Raw genomic sequence first — 19,319 nt, forward strand, 5'->3', positions numbered from 1 at the left:
GGTAGAACAAAATTACAAAATATCTAATGTCAATAAGGGATAATTCCATAGTCGATAATGTGCTCTACGGCTCCCGTTGTTACCGACTCTTAGTATACTGACTTCGTTCTAAAATCACTGATGAATTGGTTTACCCAACGCGACCATTTGAAATTTTATCCATTATTGGCAACAAATATTATCATAGACAAAAGCTTACTGTTATTTCCTATGTTACCAACATAAAATGATAATAACACAGGTGAACACACCAAATACTGATCTTACCGATAGCATTGCGCGCGCGGTCAGAAAAATTAAAATAACGCATTGAAGAGAAAACTGTATTAGAAAATAACGAAGTAAAGAAAAGAAGGAACATATCCTTTTTCATATTTTTCTTCTCTTTACTATCGAATGGTTATTTATGAAAATATTGCTTTTTCAAGATTACAAACTAATTATTATTCATTTACCACAGAGAAAAAGATATATCGTATAATATAAATAGAATATGTAGTTAATATGTAGTGACATACACGATACACGATGAAGCGAACAATGCATACTGATAATGAAAGACAAAAAGGGAAATCCTAAGCCATTGACTATTGTAGGCAAATCTCAACATTTCTGAAAGAAATGTTTAATGGCTTCGTAAAAATATTATTTCTAGTAGAGTCAGAATTTCCTGAGTAAAAAAAAAAATAAACGTAGAAATATATAAGTAAATAACCACATAGAAAATAAAGCATAAATATACAAAGTATAAAACATAAAAGTAAAGGTAAAAGGAAATTCTAACTCGGTATAGGGATGTAGTATGCAATAATCGTGTACGATTTTCTTTTTTTTCGGTCGGAATAAAAATTGGTTCGTTCTATCCGCGTACAACGCAGACATATGAGTGATTCGTAAATATCATCTGTCTAACTGAATATACGCCATTTATTTTGTGCTAATAAAACATGGCGCGCTTTTCTTGTCCGTTAAACATAAGTGCGCAGTACGACAAAAATGCTATGCGCAGAACGTGTTCAAACCTGTCTGTGATAGCTATCCTTCTCGAATATAACAAAAACTATTAAAAACTACTGAAAAATTAAAGAAAATCAAACGTTACCAAATCTGCATGAAAAGTTTTCGGATTCACCGTCGAACATCGCAGTGTCCTTTTGAATTTCGTGATATGCCTCTAATGCTTCGAAGTTTCCCTCGCAATGAAGCAATGATCTGCACAAATAAAAATCAAAACGTTAAAATAAATGTATACAAAGAATAGATTATTTGAAAATTATTTGAAAATTTATTTGAAATAATTATCGATTAAATTGCATCTCGAAAAATCATTTACCGGTAAATGGAGTAACCAAAAAGACAATCAAAGAAAAGAAGATAATCAAATAATAGATTATAACGTAATATTGAATAGAAACGTACATTAATTAAACGAAGTTACCAGTAGCGTGGTTTCAAGCAGTAAACGAATGATTATGAAAATACTACGCGGTGGAGAAATTGACACCTGTCACGGAATAACACAGATACACATCTAATCACTCTGATTTTCGACAATAAACTGACACCTGCATCGTAACTTGAGCAGTGAATTTCAAATGGTAGGGAGAAAGAGGTGACGTCAAACCATGTGAGTACGTACTATAGAGGTCGCGAAATGCGGAGAATCGAAATCATTTAGTTGTTGAATTTCGTGGCGGTAGTGTGTAATAAATTGTGACAGGTCAGTAACGTATTGTAACCTATCAGTGACGTTCTTTCGATGACATCGCTTTTGCATTAATCTTACTACCGTTTATATTGTATTATTAACATTATATAGTTATTACATATGTATTTATTTAAAATTTCATGAACATTAAGATAACGAAATTAAATACGTATGTAGTTCTCTAAAATCTTTCTCGTTAATATTTCTTCAATCGTCCGTTTCATTGTTAATATTACCGGTAGCTCGTGTTGTAGTTTCTGTAATAGAATTTAAGCTTGATTGTTGTTTCATCTTAATATATTTGCTTTTATTTTATACATTTTTTATTACTTTCAATTTCCGTTTTTACACATTATTGGTTGATTGCAAAGATGACATACGAGTAGTAAGAGTTATATGTAAATAAGGAGTGCTTAATAAATGATTTTTTCATAGTTACTGGCTTTATAACTTTCGACGATTGAATTGAATATATTTCTTATGTTGGTCGCAGCAAATTACAATAAGAAACATTTTAATTTTTTGAAAATCGATATTTCAGATAATTCCTACACTCACCGCTCTAAATCGTAGATAGCATAATCTTGTGACACAAAATCCTATAAGATGCCATATCTATTTCATACTTCGTCTATAATGATTTATCTTATATATTGTTCGTCATCTAATTTTATGATTCTTACAGATGTCTCTGTAATCGTATTCGCGAGGACAAGTTTTCCCAAACTAAAATATAACCTCACGCTGAAATAAAACATTGGAAAATCATTAAATATTGTTTCTGTTGTACAAAGCTATTTTTAACAATAAATAAAAATGCTAAATTCTTCTATGAATGACCGTGAAAGTCAATGCCAAAGTTTGGATGACTTCACTAAGAAAATACACCAAGAAATTGTTGAAACCATTTCTACGTTAAATTGGACCATAGAAAGTATAGAAACCGACGTAAGTATATTAGAGGTAATATCTCATCAACAATTAAACAAACAAAACTCTTTATTATGTATTCTTTTAGAATGATAATATGCTGATTTGTCCGTACGATTCATCTCATCAAGTTAGTAAAAAGATGTTATATCAACACCTGGAATGCTGTCAGTTGAAACATGAAGGTTATAATGAATTTGATATTCCACTGCCTGAATCGTGTTTACCATTAAACTCATATTCCTCAATAAAATTAGGTATGTATTAAGCTTCATTGAAAATTCAATTTCAATTTTGATAATAGGATTTATGGTAAACCTTGATTTAATTGTAGATTCACAAATGCAAAACAGCATTTTACAAAAAGCAAAGGAGAAGGATTCAACTTTGAAAATTGGTTAGTATAATGCACATAAAATTTCAATGCTGAAATTTCTACAAGTTTTAAATCGGTCCATTTTTTGCAGCAAGTTATGAATGTTCTACTTGGCACAAGCTCTATATATCCTTTTTCATGTTCTTTGTCATATATTTAAATAATATTAAATATCTACCTCATATTTCCTTATTTAGTTTATTTTCTAAGTATGTAGCTTTTTTCAAAACATGAATTCTTAACACTGATAATAGGTTTGGGTGAGCGATTAATTCCAAGAACGTCCAACAGAATCTTCACAGATTTTACTTGTGATGAAAGGAAAATTTTATATGATTATGTTATATCAAATACAGTGAAGCCTGACATTGGACATGATATTACAGATATTCAGAAATTGTAAGTTTGTACAAATAAAGTTTACTTTTTAGGCCTTACATATGCAATATCTTGTAATATCCTTTAACATTGTTTCAGAAAAAGCCAAGATAAAGAAGATAAGAAATTATCCTTTTTGGAGTTGCTTATACAAGAACGCAATTTAAAAAGACGACGGGCTAAGCACAGAGGTGTGCATACAAATAAAAAGTCTCACATAGAAGTTCTCAGGGAAGTTATACAACAGCAAATGGAGTTATATATAGATTATATAACAGAAGCACATACAACTAATCGCGATACGAATACTACTACCGAAATTCAAAGTTCCAGTGTTAGTCTTAGCGATACGATTGATGAATTTCCATTAAAATGCAACGACGTCTTTATAGAAAATACGCAGAATCATCGCGGACATTCCAGTTCTCAATATAATAAGAAATATGAGTACTTTGAGAAACCATATACTACTTGTCCAAAAGATTCAAAACAAAGAGAAAGTTCACGAATTACAACTGAATCAAGGAAAGCGCAAAAGCTTCATAAACATAAGAGATCTCATTCGAGGGAACGTGATCATGATAGAAAAAGCAAACATGGTTCTACACGAACGCATCATAAGAAATCTCATAAGAGTGATAAGTCATTTGATAGCAACACCTCCAAACGAAGTAACGATCGCCGAGAAAAATTAATATTATAACTGTTAAATTTGTATCGTTATTGATATTAAAGGATTTTCTGTATAAATAATGACACAAACCCTAACTCTAAGGGTTACATCTTTTCCTATTCTATGAAATTAGAAAAAGAATATATATAGTAAAACCTATCGTTTTAATTATTACTTCATTAACAAAAGATTATTAATCTGGTAACCTAACTAGTTATTATTTAGTGACAGAATGTTTCTTACACTAATAAATTGCTTTATTTGTGCTTGGAAAATGTCTGAATTTTCAATTGTTGGTTATGTTCAGCCATGGTGTATTTTGTTCCATAGTATATGGCGTATAATATATTATGTGTTACACTTGACTGTAGGTATAGATATAGTTCATTACACGTTGCCAAACGAGTGCCTTGTTATATCCAAGTACGTATAATAGGTATCATATTATGTTTTATACTTTTTATTTATAAAACTATTAATCTGTCTTTTCGTATTTATATTATTCATGTTTCGTATATACGTACATATATATATATGTATATATATATACAGACGCGCACGCTCGCACGTGTATCCAATAAGATTATGGAAAAATATGAAGTTTTAAAACAAGTGGGCGAGGGATCTTTTGGACAAGTATACAAAGCAAAGAAACGATCTGACGGTGAAATCGTAGCTTTCAAAGTAATCCGAAAGGTAAAGCGATAAATATTCGACCAAGTTCATGGTAATGGTTACCTGCCTGGATTCATAATTTTATATGTATTTCTGTTTCGTACAAATAAAATTATATAGCGTGGTAGATCATTCAAAGAACTAAAGAGTTTGCGTCAAGAATGTGAAATTCAACGTCATCTTCATCATCCAAATATAATACAAATGCTTGATTCATTTGAAACAGAAAATGAGGTATTGATATAATTTTTGAGAAGCATTTGCAATTATGCATTTCCTGTAGAATACAGCTAATCTTTTCTTTAGATAGTAGTTGTCACTGAGTATGCAGACAAGGAATTGTATGAGATATTAGGTAAAGCAGGTCGTTTGTCGGAACAAAGGGCACAAGTAATAGCTTGTGATCTTGTGTCTGCACTCTACTACTTGCATTCCAACAGAGTATTACACAGGTTCGATATTTTACCTGTTAAAATGTTTTCTGATAATAATAAGTTGTTTCTGCTCTAGGGATCTTAAACCACAAAATGTACTTCTTGAAAGCAATGGAGTTGCAAAGTTGTGTGATTTTGGATTTGCTCGCAGTATGAGTACAGGGACGCATGTATTAACTTCTATAAAGGGAACGCCACTGTATATGGCTCCAGAACTTATAGAAGAACGCCCTTATGACCATAATGCAGACTTGTGGTGTGTTAATTTTATAGATAACTAGATATGAAAATGTTTAGCAAAGCACAGTATATATAATACGCATAGCACTTTGTTTCCAGGTCCTTGGGTTGTATCGTGTATGAACTAGTTGTAGGGTCTCCACCTTTTCAAACAACTTCTATTCTACATTTAGTCAGATTGATAAGATTTGAAGCGATAAAGTGGCCTGATTACATTTCTCAAAATTGCAAACAATTTTTACAGGTTGTAGCATATTGATAAGCTTTAGAAGGTTTTTATTTTTTTCTTGTCCATCAATGATAATTTTATTAGTAGGGTCTGCTACAAAAGGATCCTTCGCAAAGGTTAACTTGGCCAGCTCTTTTAGATCATCCTTTTGTCAAAAATAGAATAGTAATAGTAGGTGAAATTGGGCCTACACCATTCACTACACCTTTATCCGCAAGTCAGGCTAGAGAGAAACAGATGCAACTACAGAACTTGGCAGTGCAACCTACCAATCATCAATCAAAGTATATATATATAACATACACGTTACAGTTAAAATCTAACTTTTATCAAAACTGAGTCTTCTCAGTGAATATTGGACTAACAGATCTTCTTTGTAAATACTGGTTTTAATTAGTTAATTCGAGAATTAATTGTATTTCGTTAATTAGAACTAGTTGTAATTTCTAGAATTAACTAGTTAATACTGTCATTGAGACAAGAAACCTTTGATAAAACTTAGTTTTGATTGATGAAATCGAGTAGAGACAGATCTCTTAAGTAAATAAGAATTTTATATGAATATAATGCAGATTTTTGGAGAAAGCTATTAAAAAGTTACAAGAGCACGAAAGAACAATCGAAGAACGTCGCCAGAAAACATTTACATCAAATACGCGCTATCCGATACCACACGGATACTGTCAACATCAAATGAACCAATGTTATACTTTACGACATAGCGAACCAAGCGGAACGGATTCTAGTACTAGTGTCGATGTATTATTAGGAAATCTTAGTTTAAGGGCATCGTTGAAAAGCGACTTACTCTCAGCGGATCATGCATTGTGTCGAAGTGATTGTCCAAACACTACGAATTCAACGAATAAGCAAACTGTTTTAACGTTTGATCAGATATCAAACGTTAAATTACCGATTCGTTTAAGTGAACGAAACTCGAAACATCATTCGGAAGAAGAAAAATCGGAAAATAACATCGAACTAAAAAATACCGGTGGTAATAAATTGAATCTTGTGCAGCAGATCGCTCCTCGAGAAATCGAAACGATTCAATCAGAAAGAAACCATGAAAACGACGAATACGCATATGATCAACAGCTACATTGCCGAAGATACGATTCAGTTAATGCTGGACTATCATGTAACAGCAGAATACCTGACTGGAATCCGAAGGCTGTCGATAGGCCGATCGAAAACGAAGAATGGATAGCGTTTTTACAACGATCCATGGAGGAAATTATGGAGGGCGAAGTAGGATCGTTGCTTCAACAAAACTGCGTGTCGGTATTTGTATCACCATTAAGGAATCCAGCAGCCAGTTGTCGCGTTGTAGAATACGTTGCTTGTCTTTTGTCTTTACCATTCGTTGTATCGGTAACGAAAGATTCTCTCGAGAAGATCACGCAAGTATACTTGGATGTTAGAGTCGTACCGAATCTCGTTTACTCTCTGAAACTTTTAATGTCCGAACGTTCCGAGTTCGAACTGGATAAAAAGTCTGAACCGACAAATGCAAACACCAGATCAGCATCTACGCTATCCGCGGACGAGTTACAAACTCTAGAATACATGATGCTTGTACTTTGCAGATTAGTTTACAATCGACAGCAATTTCTCACTCAATTCTGCGACGCCGTTTACATCGTAAACGGAGTGACGTTGTTACAACAATTGTTGAGTTTGGAAAAAAGAAAAGCACGCGTGGTCGTAGACCTCGTTGCGATTTTAAGCAACATATTACGTTCTCAACCAGAAAATGCTCATCTTGTGGAAAAAGTTGTATTGCATTCGCATTTATCGGGTAAGTTTGTCGACTCGAAATTCTCATGTTTTTATTTCTAATCGGCGGAAGACTTTGATTTAGTTTTCCTCCCCTTTTAATTATTTCACTTTCTTTTTATTTCTTTTATATCGTTTTTTATTTTTTCGCCATTTCTCTTTTATCATTTGTAAGTCGATTGTCGTTTCGTCATAATATCAACGAAATATTTTTTCGTTAAAAAGGAAATTCCATAGAGCAGCTCGGTAAACTGCTCACGCATCGACAAACGATACTCCGAATGAGAACATGTCAGCTGATTAGACTCTTAGCCAGATTTTCTTGTAGAGCTTTGCAACAAATCTGGTGTAAGTCTCTGAAGAATCTAGTAGAAAATTTAGTCCTTGACAACGATCAGTGTGTGAGGCTTGTAAGTAATAAAATTACAATTTAAATGAAACAAATAAGAACTCGGGTCGTCGTCGTCTAAAATATAGGCTCGAGAGTACATACGAAATATACTTTCAGGCCGCCGAAGACGCAGTCAAGGAATTAAAGGAATTGATGTACTACAATCAACAAAATCCTGTTACTTGATGCATTTCCTTCTTTGAATATTTTAACATTTATTTTTGTTTGTACTTGACAGCAACAAATTTGCATATTATCTTTTTTTATCAAATTAAACACGATCCCAACGTTACTATTCATTTTATTATTCAACACAGCGTCAAACTAAATGCTACTATAGCAATTTATTAATTTTGATATTACGATCTAGTGAGTAGCCACTCGATAGATATATCATCCGATGAATCATCGCTGTCCGTCGTTTCATTCATTTGCCGTTTGTTACATTCCTCTTTGTACATTTCTAGTAACTTCAGTGTATCCTTCCCGCTGAGTCCTTTTCGTTGACCAAGTTCTGTTTCCTCCTTCTGCAGAATACAAACGTTGAGCAAAAAGGAAGGATTTCAAATTTTTCCTAAATTTCCCTATCAACTCTCGGGGCAACGTAATAATAATAATCTTTTGCAGTTATGAATATGGAACCTATATCTTCCGTTCTTTTCCAGTAAATACAAGTATTGTCGCGAACTTTTCAATTCGCGAAATTACGCCGATTACTTACTTTCGGTGTAATGGTCGGTTCACCATTTCTTGAAAACGCGTGAGAACTATAATGCATTACACTCGTATAATCGTAACCAATTCCATAATCTGTGACAGTGCCATTATCGTATTTATTAAAATTATGCTCCTTGCCTGTATAAATCGTAATAACGCGAATAAATTTTGTTTGTCCAACGTGAATTTCGATCGGATCCGCCAATCATCGAAATAATCGACGCGTTACCTGGTTTTATATTTTCCCAATTTATCGTCACCCACTCGTCACGATCCGCGGCACTCTGTTGATGGTAAAAGCCTAATGCGTGCATCAACTCGTGCACGACCACACCATGGTGCACGCATCCCGGATTCTGCAAATTCACTACTTGTCCGCGATCGTGCCTACCAACCAAGGACCAACATCCCGACATTTTGCCCTTTATAGTGATATAGTCGGTATCTGCCTTTTTATAAGGACGAAAACGTATGCAGGTGTTCTTATGGTATTCCTCTATAGCACCTTCGATTACCTCGATATCTTCTTCATCTATAAAAGTACACGTAAATGCGGTGGCATCGTTTATCTCAGCTCTGTATTATCTACTTAACGGGGTACAACGTCTTGACAGTTTAAAAAATCGAATCTTCTGTTCTAATTTTCTTAAAATTTGACTTCAAATCTCAAAGGCTTCTAATTTTCTTCAAATTTCAAGGTAGCATACTCCCTTAACAAAATAATTTACCGAAATCCTCTTCCTTTATGTAATAGGGTACAACTCCGCCTGGCCAACGAAACACGTTGTTCACCAGACCATTTTTCCCCCCATCTTCCTCCGAATTAAGCATTATATCTCCTTCGTACAAACCGCTTAATTCCCAAACGTTCTGTTTGTCCTCATTCGTCCATGATTTTATGCGATCAGCTGTCAGCAGTGAATAGAAACAAATAACAAATCGTGATTTAATTAAAATGAATTTTCCTACTTCTGCCGATCAATTGGGCAGCTTTCTGAGAGAAGGTTCATAAGACAAAATAGCGCATTGAGCAAATTGCCTCGAATTTTTCGTTTAAATCTTCATTACGTTTGAATTCATAGTTATAACGGCGCTTAAAGTGCCGGCTACTTTCGACCAATGGTGTTTACCACAGACCTTATAGATCCTTTTTTCAAAAAGCTTCTCAATTACGATCGTATACCGATGGTTTGATGTTCGTGTCTTTCGTTGAACGTTCCTTCGAATTTCGGCGTTGGTGGAACAATCTTTCGCTTTGAACCGTAATCAGTAGCTTTCGAATCGACACCAATTGCCACCGTTACGAGGAACAATATAATTGCCGTTTCACTATTTTTGAACCGAAGCATCCTTAGGCGATAAATAGTATGCTCGATCGTAATTTTTCCGTCGCTGCGATCCAACAAAATATCAACTAGAATATATATCGTACGGTACAACCGTACTTTTATACGCGAACAGGGACATACGTACTTAAATAAATAGACACGTATGCTGCCCACCCTTCGTGTCTTCCATTATCAAACGTTACTTGGTAAAACCTGCTCGTAACCGATATGCACCGTCATTTCCGTCGATTAACCCATTAAGGGCTAACATTGCGTTAATCCAACGCTTCATCCGCAACTTTCTTTTTTCTAGTTTATATTACTGGTAGCGATGAAAATTCATGTCAAAATCAAATGTGTTTCCGGTCTATTCAAAATAATGCTTGCCATTTTCTTCGAAAATAACATATCAATGCATATTCATGATAGACGATATCGAGATCGCAAAGAGAATACCAATTTGTTCTCTTATCTTGTTACTTATACATGTAATTAAAAATTATCTCTATAACCATTTGAAGAGCATACGGGAAAACATGGTATCATATACATATGTAGGTCAAAATGATTCGGTAGTTAGTCGTGTAATTCGGTATATGGACATGTCATCTCGGAATCATTTCGGGCCTTTCTCCCCTGCTCTCGTGCTCTCTTGGTGTATTCTTGTCAGCTTTCGATCTCTGCCTCGATCGCCGTAGCTACTATAATCATCGTTATATTCGAAGATAAAAATCAAAGGAATTTCATATTGCTCTGCACGTTCTATCGGCCACGGAAGACTTTCGAACAAAGACGTCGTACGATCGGCCATCAGAGAGCACGATATTCGGATTCCTAGTTGAAAAACTATTTTCATATTTAATTGGCTCGCAACAGTTCTCGATCATGTTCGAATAGCGGAAAGTGCGTGGAGAGAACGACAATGTCTCGTGTCGCGTGTCGAAGACAATCACTGGTAAACTTGTAATCACGCTTGAAAATCTTTTCAAAGAGCGATCGAAGCAAGGTCAATGACCAGCCTGTTCCAGATTCGAGTAGGAGCTCCACATAGCCTAAATTCTAACCGGATTTCTTGGAACCGCAAGCAAGCAGAATGGTTCTTTCGCGTCTGTTACGATCGGTACACCTTTTTCAAGTAGATACGACGGCTAACGATCGAGTTGCCCGAACATTCGCATTCGTTTCTTTCTCTATTTCTCTCTCGTTTACTTCGAATCATTTCTCTGTTTCTGTCCTCGCCTAAAATCGTGATTACTTTTATTTGCACGTCAAACGCGTTGTGCAAATCATCTTGCGATTCTCTGTGCAACGTGCTATAACTCGAAACGAATCTAAAAATGTATATAGAAACTACAATGTATTTATTGTAAACATTATCTATGTTTATGGGACATATCCATATTTATAGCGATAATAACTCACATTAATTTTTCATATTTTGGGATATGAAGTCTTTAAAATAAGTTACATAGAGTATATGCTTCTAAAAACTAGAGAATATTTGTTTCAATGTGTTGAGAAACAATCAATTTGCCAACGGTATAAACAAATATGTACAACAAAAATATATCTCGCACATATGAAATATTAGTTGTGAATATAATAAATATGTTTATGATAATGCGTAAACAGAATTAGTTTAAATACGTAATGTTGAAAAAAATACGAGTAAACATCGAGCGTGTTGCAAAAGGATCGTATCTTTCTCGCGTGTATCCTCGAGAGGTTCTTCGTGAACCACTGACCCACTGGGGCCGACTGGGGACCCACGGAGAAATATCGGCGGGAACGTCTCGCCGCGTCGGGAACGTATTTCGGTAGTGTGTACACTGACCAAAAAACCATACTCTTTCATGGTTCACTGACCTCGTCCAGCCTCTTCGCACTCTATCTTCTTATTTTTCTTTTTGTCTTTGCCTCGCTACTCGTTACCCCTCTACAGTGGCTGCCGAAAGTATTTGGACACTTCTAGAAACCTTTTCCGAATATATTATGTGTGTTATAGGAATTTTAAAATTTTATTAAATTTTGAAATTTTACGATCATATTGGTAAAATTTCAAAGAAAATTGAAAATATACGTACGACGATACCACGTGGACACTGGGTCGTTATCCAGCGGACCACGCGACATTCTCCGCTTTCCGAACCATTCATTCCTATCTCTAATACATTTTCTTCTTATTCTCTCTGCGTTTTTCACACCATGAATTTAATTTACATACAGTATCGATACGTTTAACGACGATTGGAAATTAAGCACTGCGCAGACTATAACGTCTTTGCGATAACCGAAGATGCGACTAAAAGATTCTCTGAAAAAAAAGACGACGTTTTACACGTACCAGTCTATTATTAGATAGCTGCAAAAATTAGACAGTTCTGTCATTTCTCTTATTTGTTTGTCACGTTTCTTTGTGTCCCTCCCTCCCTTCTTTTTCCTCCCTCTTTCTTTCCCGCTCTCGATCTCTTTCTCGTCGCCCCTCTATCCCTTCCATTCCCATATTCTATCCCCCTTCTCTTTCCCCAACGATACTCGTTCAGGTAACAAGTATTTCCGAGCTCTCGACTCGGTCATACACCTGTGAGAGTGAAAGTGTCCTCCATCCCCACTAAGAAGCTTTGTACCGTATAGCCACGCTGACGAACAACCAGCCCCGACGCTAGAAGAGACAGCAGAAACGACGTCGCTACCGCTATTATCGTCGTCATCGCCTATTGCTACCGCTATCGTCATCGTTCTCGACAAAAGAATATTTTTATCGTGAGAAAACCATCATCTCCGACTTCATTCACTTATTTTTATTGCTGGGTCTAACTCATCGTCGTCTGGATTCATTTCGATTTGTTTTCGTTTTTCAAAATCTCGTACCGATGAAACATATTGTCAAAGATATGCGACACGTTGATTCGAACGATCGTTGAAGAAAAAGTTGAGTGGCGTGGTAATGTCGATTTTCCTACGTCTTCGCTTTCTTCGCGAGTGTAATTGCACTTCTTTTTACAGATCGCATATTGCATATCGTGAAGAATTTTAATTCTTTGCTAAGATATAACTTCGAGCGTTAAGTACACGTTGGTACCAGCAACGTGAAAGAGTAATCGATTCCTTTCCGCCCTTACTTTTCTCCAAATCGGGCATTTCCATCGTGAAAGTATCAAGGAGAAATAATTAAAGAAAAGAAGGAACGCTACTTCAGGTAGCGAGTGTGCGTAAAGAAACTGGAGGGTTTAAAGGGAATTAAAGAGAAAGTAAGACGGTAAAGGCAGCAAGTATGCGCTGCCTGTTAGAAATACTCGTATAGCGTGTAAAACCATGATGGGTTTAAAAGACATTAAAATGCTTTCATCGATGTATTACCTTGTCGTATCCGATGTATATTACCTTCCGAGGAGAAATTTCGAAAGGTGCGTTCCATAATTTTTTTTACCGTACTTCTCTACTGGCAATCAGTCGCCAGTCGAAATAATACAGTGTTACAGGGTATAGACGCACGGTAGTTTGCGATCGAACTGGCGTAGGTAATAAACCCAGAAACGCCTGTCGGGGCCAATACACCCACCTTCTTTTATGGGGCAACGAACTCTGTATATACTCTCTGTATCGTACTGTATCACGAATCACGGTGTCACTCACAACCTATCCTTTATTCGCATACATTAAGTCTGGAGAACCACCACCGATCCATTGATGAATCGTTCGTAATTCAAATCAGGAAGCTCGTTCTCTGATTTCGTTCGATTCGTTCCAACAGGTTGTTTAATCGAATTATTTCTGATTACATATGGATAAAATATTCCGCAATTATTTGTCGACACTAGCCGATCGTCGATATATCACAAAGATCAGATTAAGAAGACTAATCTTCCAAAGTGATAGAAATACTACTGATGTTAATACGATGATATTTATATAGTAACTGTATGTAACAGCGTATACGGTGAATACTAAAATGTATTATTGTTATGTTTTTTAATAGCTTAAGGTTATATCCCGGTGGTTCCATCAGAAAGCGGTAAACGTTGATTCGAACTATTAATTCATCGTTAGTTTGTACTCTAATAAAATTCATATACCGTTACCATAAATCAATTAAACTGTCCCGATACTTATGGTCGACAGTGTATGCGACTTTAGGTTCGTTCCATTATCGTAACCGTCAAATTCGTTGAACTTTCTGAAATGCTTCGATATGGTTTTACGTAATAGGGCGAGCAACGAACTGTTTCTTAATTATCTCCTTTCGCCAAAAATATTTCGTTTGGTTCGTCGGCCCGTCCTGCATCAGATACAGGACGATAAAATGGCATGCTTGCGAAGTACGAAAGTCGTGAAAATAGCGTATTAACAAAATTAGCATAAAAGGAGAAAGTCGCGGTCGTTGGCCGCACGACCACGTTTGGTTCGACTGTCGAATCTGCGAATTCTCGTGTGAACGGGTCTCGCAACAGAAAGATCGAGATATGGCGACAACGTGCGACCGATCGGACATTCAAAAAGAAACTGTACTCACACACACAGTCTGAGGAAAAAGAAGGCAGACAACGGGTACGGGACGAGTATCCACTGGGAATAAATCGAATATCAATTTTTTTATCCGAACAAAAATGATTCGTCCCCGTGTTTGTCTTTCTCCAGAATAACGAAAGAACAGTCTGGCATCTTTAATTCCTGTTCAATACGTTACGCATGTACTATACAATTGCTGTAAGTCTATCTGTAGTTATGTTCTAGAAAAATGAAATCGCATTCGACATTATTTTTGTAGAACCTTTTAATTTCTATCCGACGATAAATCAAGACGTAGACCATTTTCTAGCCTCTAAGAAGGTCCACAAATTTGGCGAGGATCATTTCCGTTATGAAGACTTTTTCAATTCCTTTTGTCTTTCTCATCACTCGAATCAGCCACCCTATTCGACTTCCTTAGAGACCAACGTGTTAGCGATAATAGTTTCGTTATATTCTCGATTTACACGGGTACGCATTAATAGTCATCGAACCATTAAATGGGAAGGATTTTAAAGAGCATGTGAAACTTACTAGTCAGTCATCGTTTACCTGGTAGTTGATAAATAATTAAAATTGAAAGGTAGGAGCTGTTGGCTGATCTTGACATATCGCATTACGATGCGACTCGCATACGGGTGAATAAACTTGAGAAATTTATCGAGGAGAAACGATGATCTCTCGCGAGCAAAGAAAAGGACCCTAACCTTGATAACTGGATCCAGCCAATGACCCCAGTCGATCGTTGCCCCGGTTCTACCTGCTTACCACAAGAATTAGAGGAAAGAGGTAGATAGACTGGTACCTATGTGCCAATCCTGCATCTTGTTCCACCATTAACCCTCCTTTAAATATGACCACCTCCTACTATAATATTCGTTTTAACAATGATGATTCTACGTTCACCGAATAGCACAAATAAAGATGAAAAATAAGAATACAAGAAAATAAAAAAATATGAAAAACAGAAAAAGAGAGAAGGTAAAAAGGAAGGATAGAAGTTTGGGTCGACGAATTATCAAAGTAGTACGATAGGTTGAACGAAAAAGTGAAGGAACAAATAGAGTATATGAATGCAGGGAAAGGTGAATCGTGGAGGACAGGAAGGATCACGAAGAAAAGCTACGTGGTTCGTCCATGAGGATTGCGATCAGCATAAAGTTCGTTATACCCTTCAAAGAGAGTTGACAAAAAGTCTACGGTCATCAACCAGCCTTGGAGAAAAATCATTTTATCGAGCTCGGAGTAGTTGTCCTTAGGTTAAATGAAAAATAATAAAATTACATTAAAAGGTTGAGCAATTTATCACCGGTGCGAATAGTTCACCTCACACGAAGGAACGAATATGTTGAACTTTTGAAAGAAAGAGTGGATGTACAGAACAGAATAGGTACAATTAAGAAAAATGGAAAAGTTTCGGCAGTAAAGGGATAGCTTCAATATTTAAAATGTACTTATTGGAATAGGAAAGAAGATATAAATTTCTTATGAAGATTACACGGGAAGAATATAAGCCTTGTTTTATTGATTTTTACGTCACTTTATGATTGAAAGGACGATTGTCGCCAAACATTCAGTTAATAAAACCTAACATATCTACTCTCATTAGCTGTTAATACCCCACTTCGAAACTGCTAGCGATAAAAAATTGAATCTCTTTAAAGTTATCCGCAAATAAAAGTTCAATGGGGTGAAATTAAAGGTGACATTGAAAGTTAAAGTATTATTATATTTTGTATCTTTAATATAACTTTTTAACTGACCAATGTTTACGTAACATTTTGTGCCTGATTATACCCATAGGATATACTGACAAAGTATAACTGCTAAACCTTGGGACATTCTGGATATCGTAACATGTTACATCTCAGGAACTTCAATAGTTTTAATTAGCTTATTGTGTTTGATCGAGAGCTTATTGCCAGGGATGGTAGTAATAGAACCCTTTTCACTCCACTCCACTTTTCCCTCTACTTTTCCTTCTACTTTTCAAACCAACCCTTCGCCTTCGCCTTCGCCTTCGCCTTCGCCTTCGCCTTCGCCTTCGCCTTCGCCTTCGCCTTCGCCTTCGCCTTCGCCTTCGCCTTCGCCTTCGCCTTCGCCTTCGCCTTCGCCTTCGCCTTCGCCTTCGCCTTCGCCTTCGCCTTCGCCTTCGCCTTCGCCTTCGCCTTCGCCTTCGCCTTCGCCTTCGCCTTCGCCTTCGCCTTCGCCTTCGTGTCCCTTTGAAATTTTCCAGTGGCGAAGGAAGATGTAATTAAAATATTTACTGACGGTTCACAGCCTCAAAAAAGAAGTGGTTGAGTAGACTCGCGTTGAATCGCTAAAATATATTGTGCTTATACAATTTCTGCTGATCATAGAGAAAGAGAAGAAGCAAGCTTAGCGTTCGTCTAAACGATGGTGTCACTGCAGTGACGGCATTTGCAAACACAAACAGTTCCAGATATAGTGTTTAACTCTATGTAATCATGTAAATTGTAAGTAGCGTAAATATGGAAGTAGTAAATCTCATCTCATATATTTATACGTTAGGTTAGAATTGTGGAAGACTGACTGATTAACTTCTAGGTAACATGTAGAATACAGTACGTATACGTATGCATATCTTACAATGTTATCCTGTAAGTGACATTAGTGAAAGTTGTAAGTCTGATTAAGCTTAGGACCTCGAGATAGATGTCTTCCTAATCTTTTAGAGACCTTCTAAATCTCTTCAAAAAAAAAAAAAAAAAAAAATGTCAAAACCAAAGCACTCACGATCAAGTTCTACGAAACAAATCAGGTAAGAAGAAAGAGGCCGAAACTAAAAAATAGTTTTTCCTTGTCCTAGATGGACCAGATAAGCGAAACTTGTCAAATAGTATCTTTTTTACTTGCTATTTTTGCCCTAGGACCCTAGGGTCCTAGGGTGTAGATTAGAGCAGCGATATTCTAACACATTGATAACGGTTGACAAGTTCTTGGAATTACCAAAAATAATCGAAGAGCTAAAAGAAATTGTAAATTTAGCCACGTCCACGAAATATCACAAATGGACTGACAAACAAGATAGCAAGGAACGACGAGACAAAAGTATTAGCGTCAGTAGTTTATGCCAGTAATACTTTTGATAGCTTCAGAGTGCGACGTGGTTCTTTGTAACTGTTCTAATCGTAGTATTTTATATCAAAATAACAAATAATGTGTTTTTGAGGATACAATATATAAATAATTACAACTACAACGTTAAAGTGAACATAATATATATAATATATATAACTTTCGCATAAAATACAAAATTCTAAAGCGATTCGTATTAAAGCAGAATAAGCAGATCGTTCTGGCCGTCTCGATCGTGTAGTCGTATCTCGATTGTAAAACGGTCGATCGACTATTTGAAAGTCAAAAATTTAAATTGTTTCTATTCTTACTTGTGTCCGACTTAACGGACTACTCGGGATTGCCAGTCAATCGTTTACGTTGTAACTGGGTAGTTCCATCGTTTAATATCCTCTAAAATACACAGCCTTCATACACATATTCTCGCTCAACTTCAATTACATCTGAGTTCAGTGTTATCGTCGATAAATATTCGCTACGTTTTTACGTTAATAATTACGTGAGTATTTGGATACTTCTCAATTATTGCAAATATACAGGATGTCTTTACAATTACGATACAACCGAGCAAGAAGTGATTTGTTTGTTCTTTGTTACAGGTAACGCAGCAAACATCGTTTCGGAAGATTCAATCGAATCGCTCGATGCTTCATCGGTGCTTCACAAACTGATTCACGATGAACTTCATTTACGCGATATTCGTTTTATTCGTATCCGTTCTTGTATACGTTTTCTATATAAATCGAAAGATACGTCGTCTACCACCTGGTCCTTGGCAACTTCCGATCGTCGGCTATCTTCCATGGATCGATGCAAAAAAACCACACGAAACTCTGACGAATTTATCCAGAGTTTACGGTCCTATATGCGGCTTTCGCATGGGTTCCGTTTATACCGTTTTATTGTCGGATCCTCAATTAATAAAGCAGACCTTCTCGAAGGATATGTCCACCGGTAGGGCACCTTTGTACCTTACACACGGAATTATGAAAGGATATGGTAAGATTATCTGACAAAATCGTGTGTATCACTCAGAAACTATACTCGTTAATTCTATAAATCGAAAAATAGAAAAAAGTAACGATATTATAAATATTATTTCGTAATTTCGAATGACATTGTACAGGTTTAGTTTGCGCGGAGGGAGAACGGTGGAAGGATCAGAGAAAATTCGTTAGCAATTGCTTACGAAACTTTGGGATGATAAAGCACGAAGGACCAAAGCGAGAGAAAATGGAGAAACGAATATCCGATGCAGCAAATGAATGTGCAACGGTATGTCGTATTATTAGTCACTTCTTCGTTGTTTCTTTCGATAACTAATCGTGATACATATATATTAATCCTGATAATAAAATTTCCGACTAAACGCAATAGTACTAGGATAACTTAAAATAGTAAAATATTTGCTTGGTGAAAAAGTAAATACCAGGAAGAACAATTCCAAACAGGTTACATGTTGAGAACAAAAATATTTGGCTTTCTGATGTCTAATTCTGTTAATAGCATGAATTGAATTCAATAGGTCGACGCGATATATCAATCGATGACACATCACTCACTTTTTATATAATTTTCTTCGTCTGCGTATGATAGGCACTGAAAAATCGCGGGGCAAATGGACCGATTGATCCATTAAATACGCTTCATCATTGTATGGGTAATCTCGTTAATAGCATCGTATTTGGAAAAACCTATAAAGAGGAAGACGAAGTTTGGAAATGGCTAAGACATTTGCAAGAAGAAGGAGTGAAAGAAATTGGTGTCGCTGGACCGCTCAACTTTTTACCTTTTCTCAGGTACATCCAAGTGTTAAATTTTAAACGACATTATTAAAATAAAAGAATGACAAA

The 19,319-nt window shown here is 36.0% G+C and overlaps 4 protein-coding genes across 6 annotated transcripts in view; 3 read left to right on the top strand and 1 right to left on the bottom strand.

The window, feature by feature from the left end:
• Positions 1-19,319, top strand: part of LOC126922375 (cytochrome P450 306a1) — a 60,635-nt gene that overhangs the window by 39,918 nt on the left and 1,398 nt on the right. Inside the window, exons 1-4 of one of the 2 annotated variants that reach the window (XM_050734918.1) lie at positions 17,165-17,965; positions 18,066-18,465; positions 18,593-18,741; positions 19,063-19,265. In XM_050734918.1, coding sequence (XP_050590875.1) covers positions 18,144-18,465; positions 18,593-18,741; positions 19,063-19,265 — 674 coding nt within the window. In that variant the 5' untranslated portion in view covers positions 17,165-17,965; positions 18,066-18,143. Of the gene's footprint in view, positions 1-17,164; positions 17,966-18,065; positions 18,466-18,592; positions 18,742-19,062; positions 19,266-19,319 lie in introns of those variants that run through there. The other variant, XM_050734919.1, reaches the window with a different exon arrangement.
• LOC126922384 (U11/U12 small nuclear ribonucleoprotein 48 kDa protein-like) lies at positions 1,657-4,224 on the top strand. Its single transcript, XM_050734937.1, has 6 exons — positions 1,657-1,720; positions 2,394-2,656; positions 2,727-2,895; positions 2,973-3,035; positions 3,269-3,413; positions 3,492-4,224. Exons 2-6 carry the CDS (start codon positions 2,525-2,527, stop codon positions 4,093-4,095), a joined length of 1,113 nt encoding a protein of 370 aa, XP_050590894.1. The 5' UTR covers positions 1,657-1,720; positions 2,394-2,524; the 3' UTR covers positions 4,096-4,224.
• Positions 4,361-8,105, top strand: LOC126922364 (serine/threonine-protein kinase fused). Of its 2 annotated transcripts, XM_050734889.1 has the most exons (10): positions 4,361-4,488; positions 4,618-4,761; positions 4,861-4,974; positions 5,047-5,192; positions 5,251-5,430; positions 5,514-5,658; positions 5,731-5,927; positions 6,216-7,444; positions 7,648-7,832; positions 7,931-8,105. In XM_050734889.1, exons 1-10 carry the CDS (start codon positions 4,399-4,401, stop codon positions 7,997-7,999), a joined length of 2,499 nt encoding a protein of 832 aa, XP_050590846.1. In that variant the 5' UTR covers positions 4,361-4,398; the 3' UTR covers positions 8,000-8,105. The 2 variants fall into 2 exon arrangements, with proteins under 2 accessions (XP_050590846.1, XP_050590845.1); XM_050734888.1 differs by having other exon boundaries at positions 4,371-4,761.
• On the bottom strand, positions 8,173-10,018 carry LOC126922388 (hatching enzyme 1.2). Its single transcript, XM_050734944.1, has 5 exons — positions 9,714-10,018; positions 9,259-9,438; positions 8,760-9,062; positions 8,535-8,668; positions 8,173-8,340 (listed from the first exon to the last, which is right to left on the bottom strand). The coding sequence occupies exons 1-5, from the start codon at positions 9,877-9,879 to the stop codon at positions 8,173-8,175; spliced, it is 951 nt and encodes a 316-aa protein (XP_050590901.1). The 5' UTR covers positions 9,880-10,018.

Source organism: Bombus affinis, chromosome 12, assembly GCF_024516045.1.
Source record: "Bombus affinis isolate iyBomAffi1 chromosome 12, iyBomAffi1.2, whole genome shotgun sequence".
NCBI lineage: Eukaryota > Metazoa > Arthropoda > Insecta > Hymenoptera > Apidae > Bombus > Bombus affinis.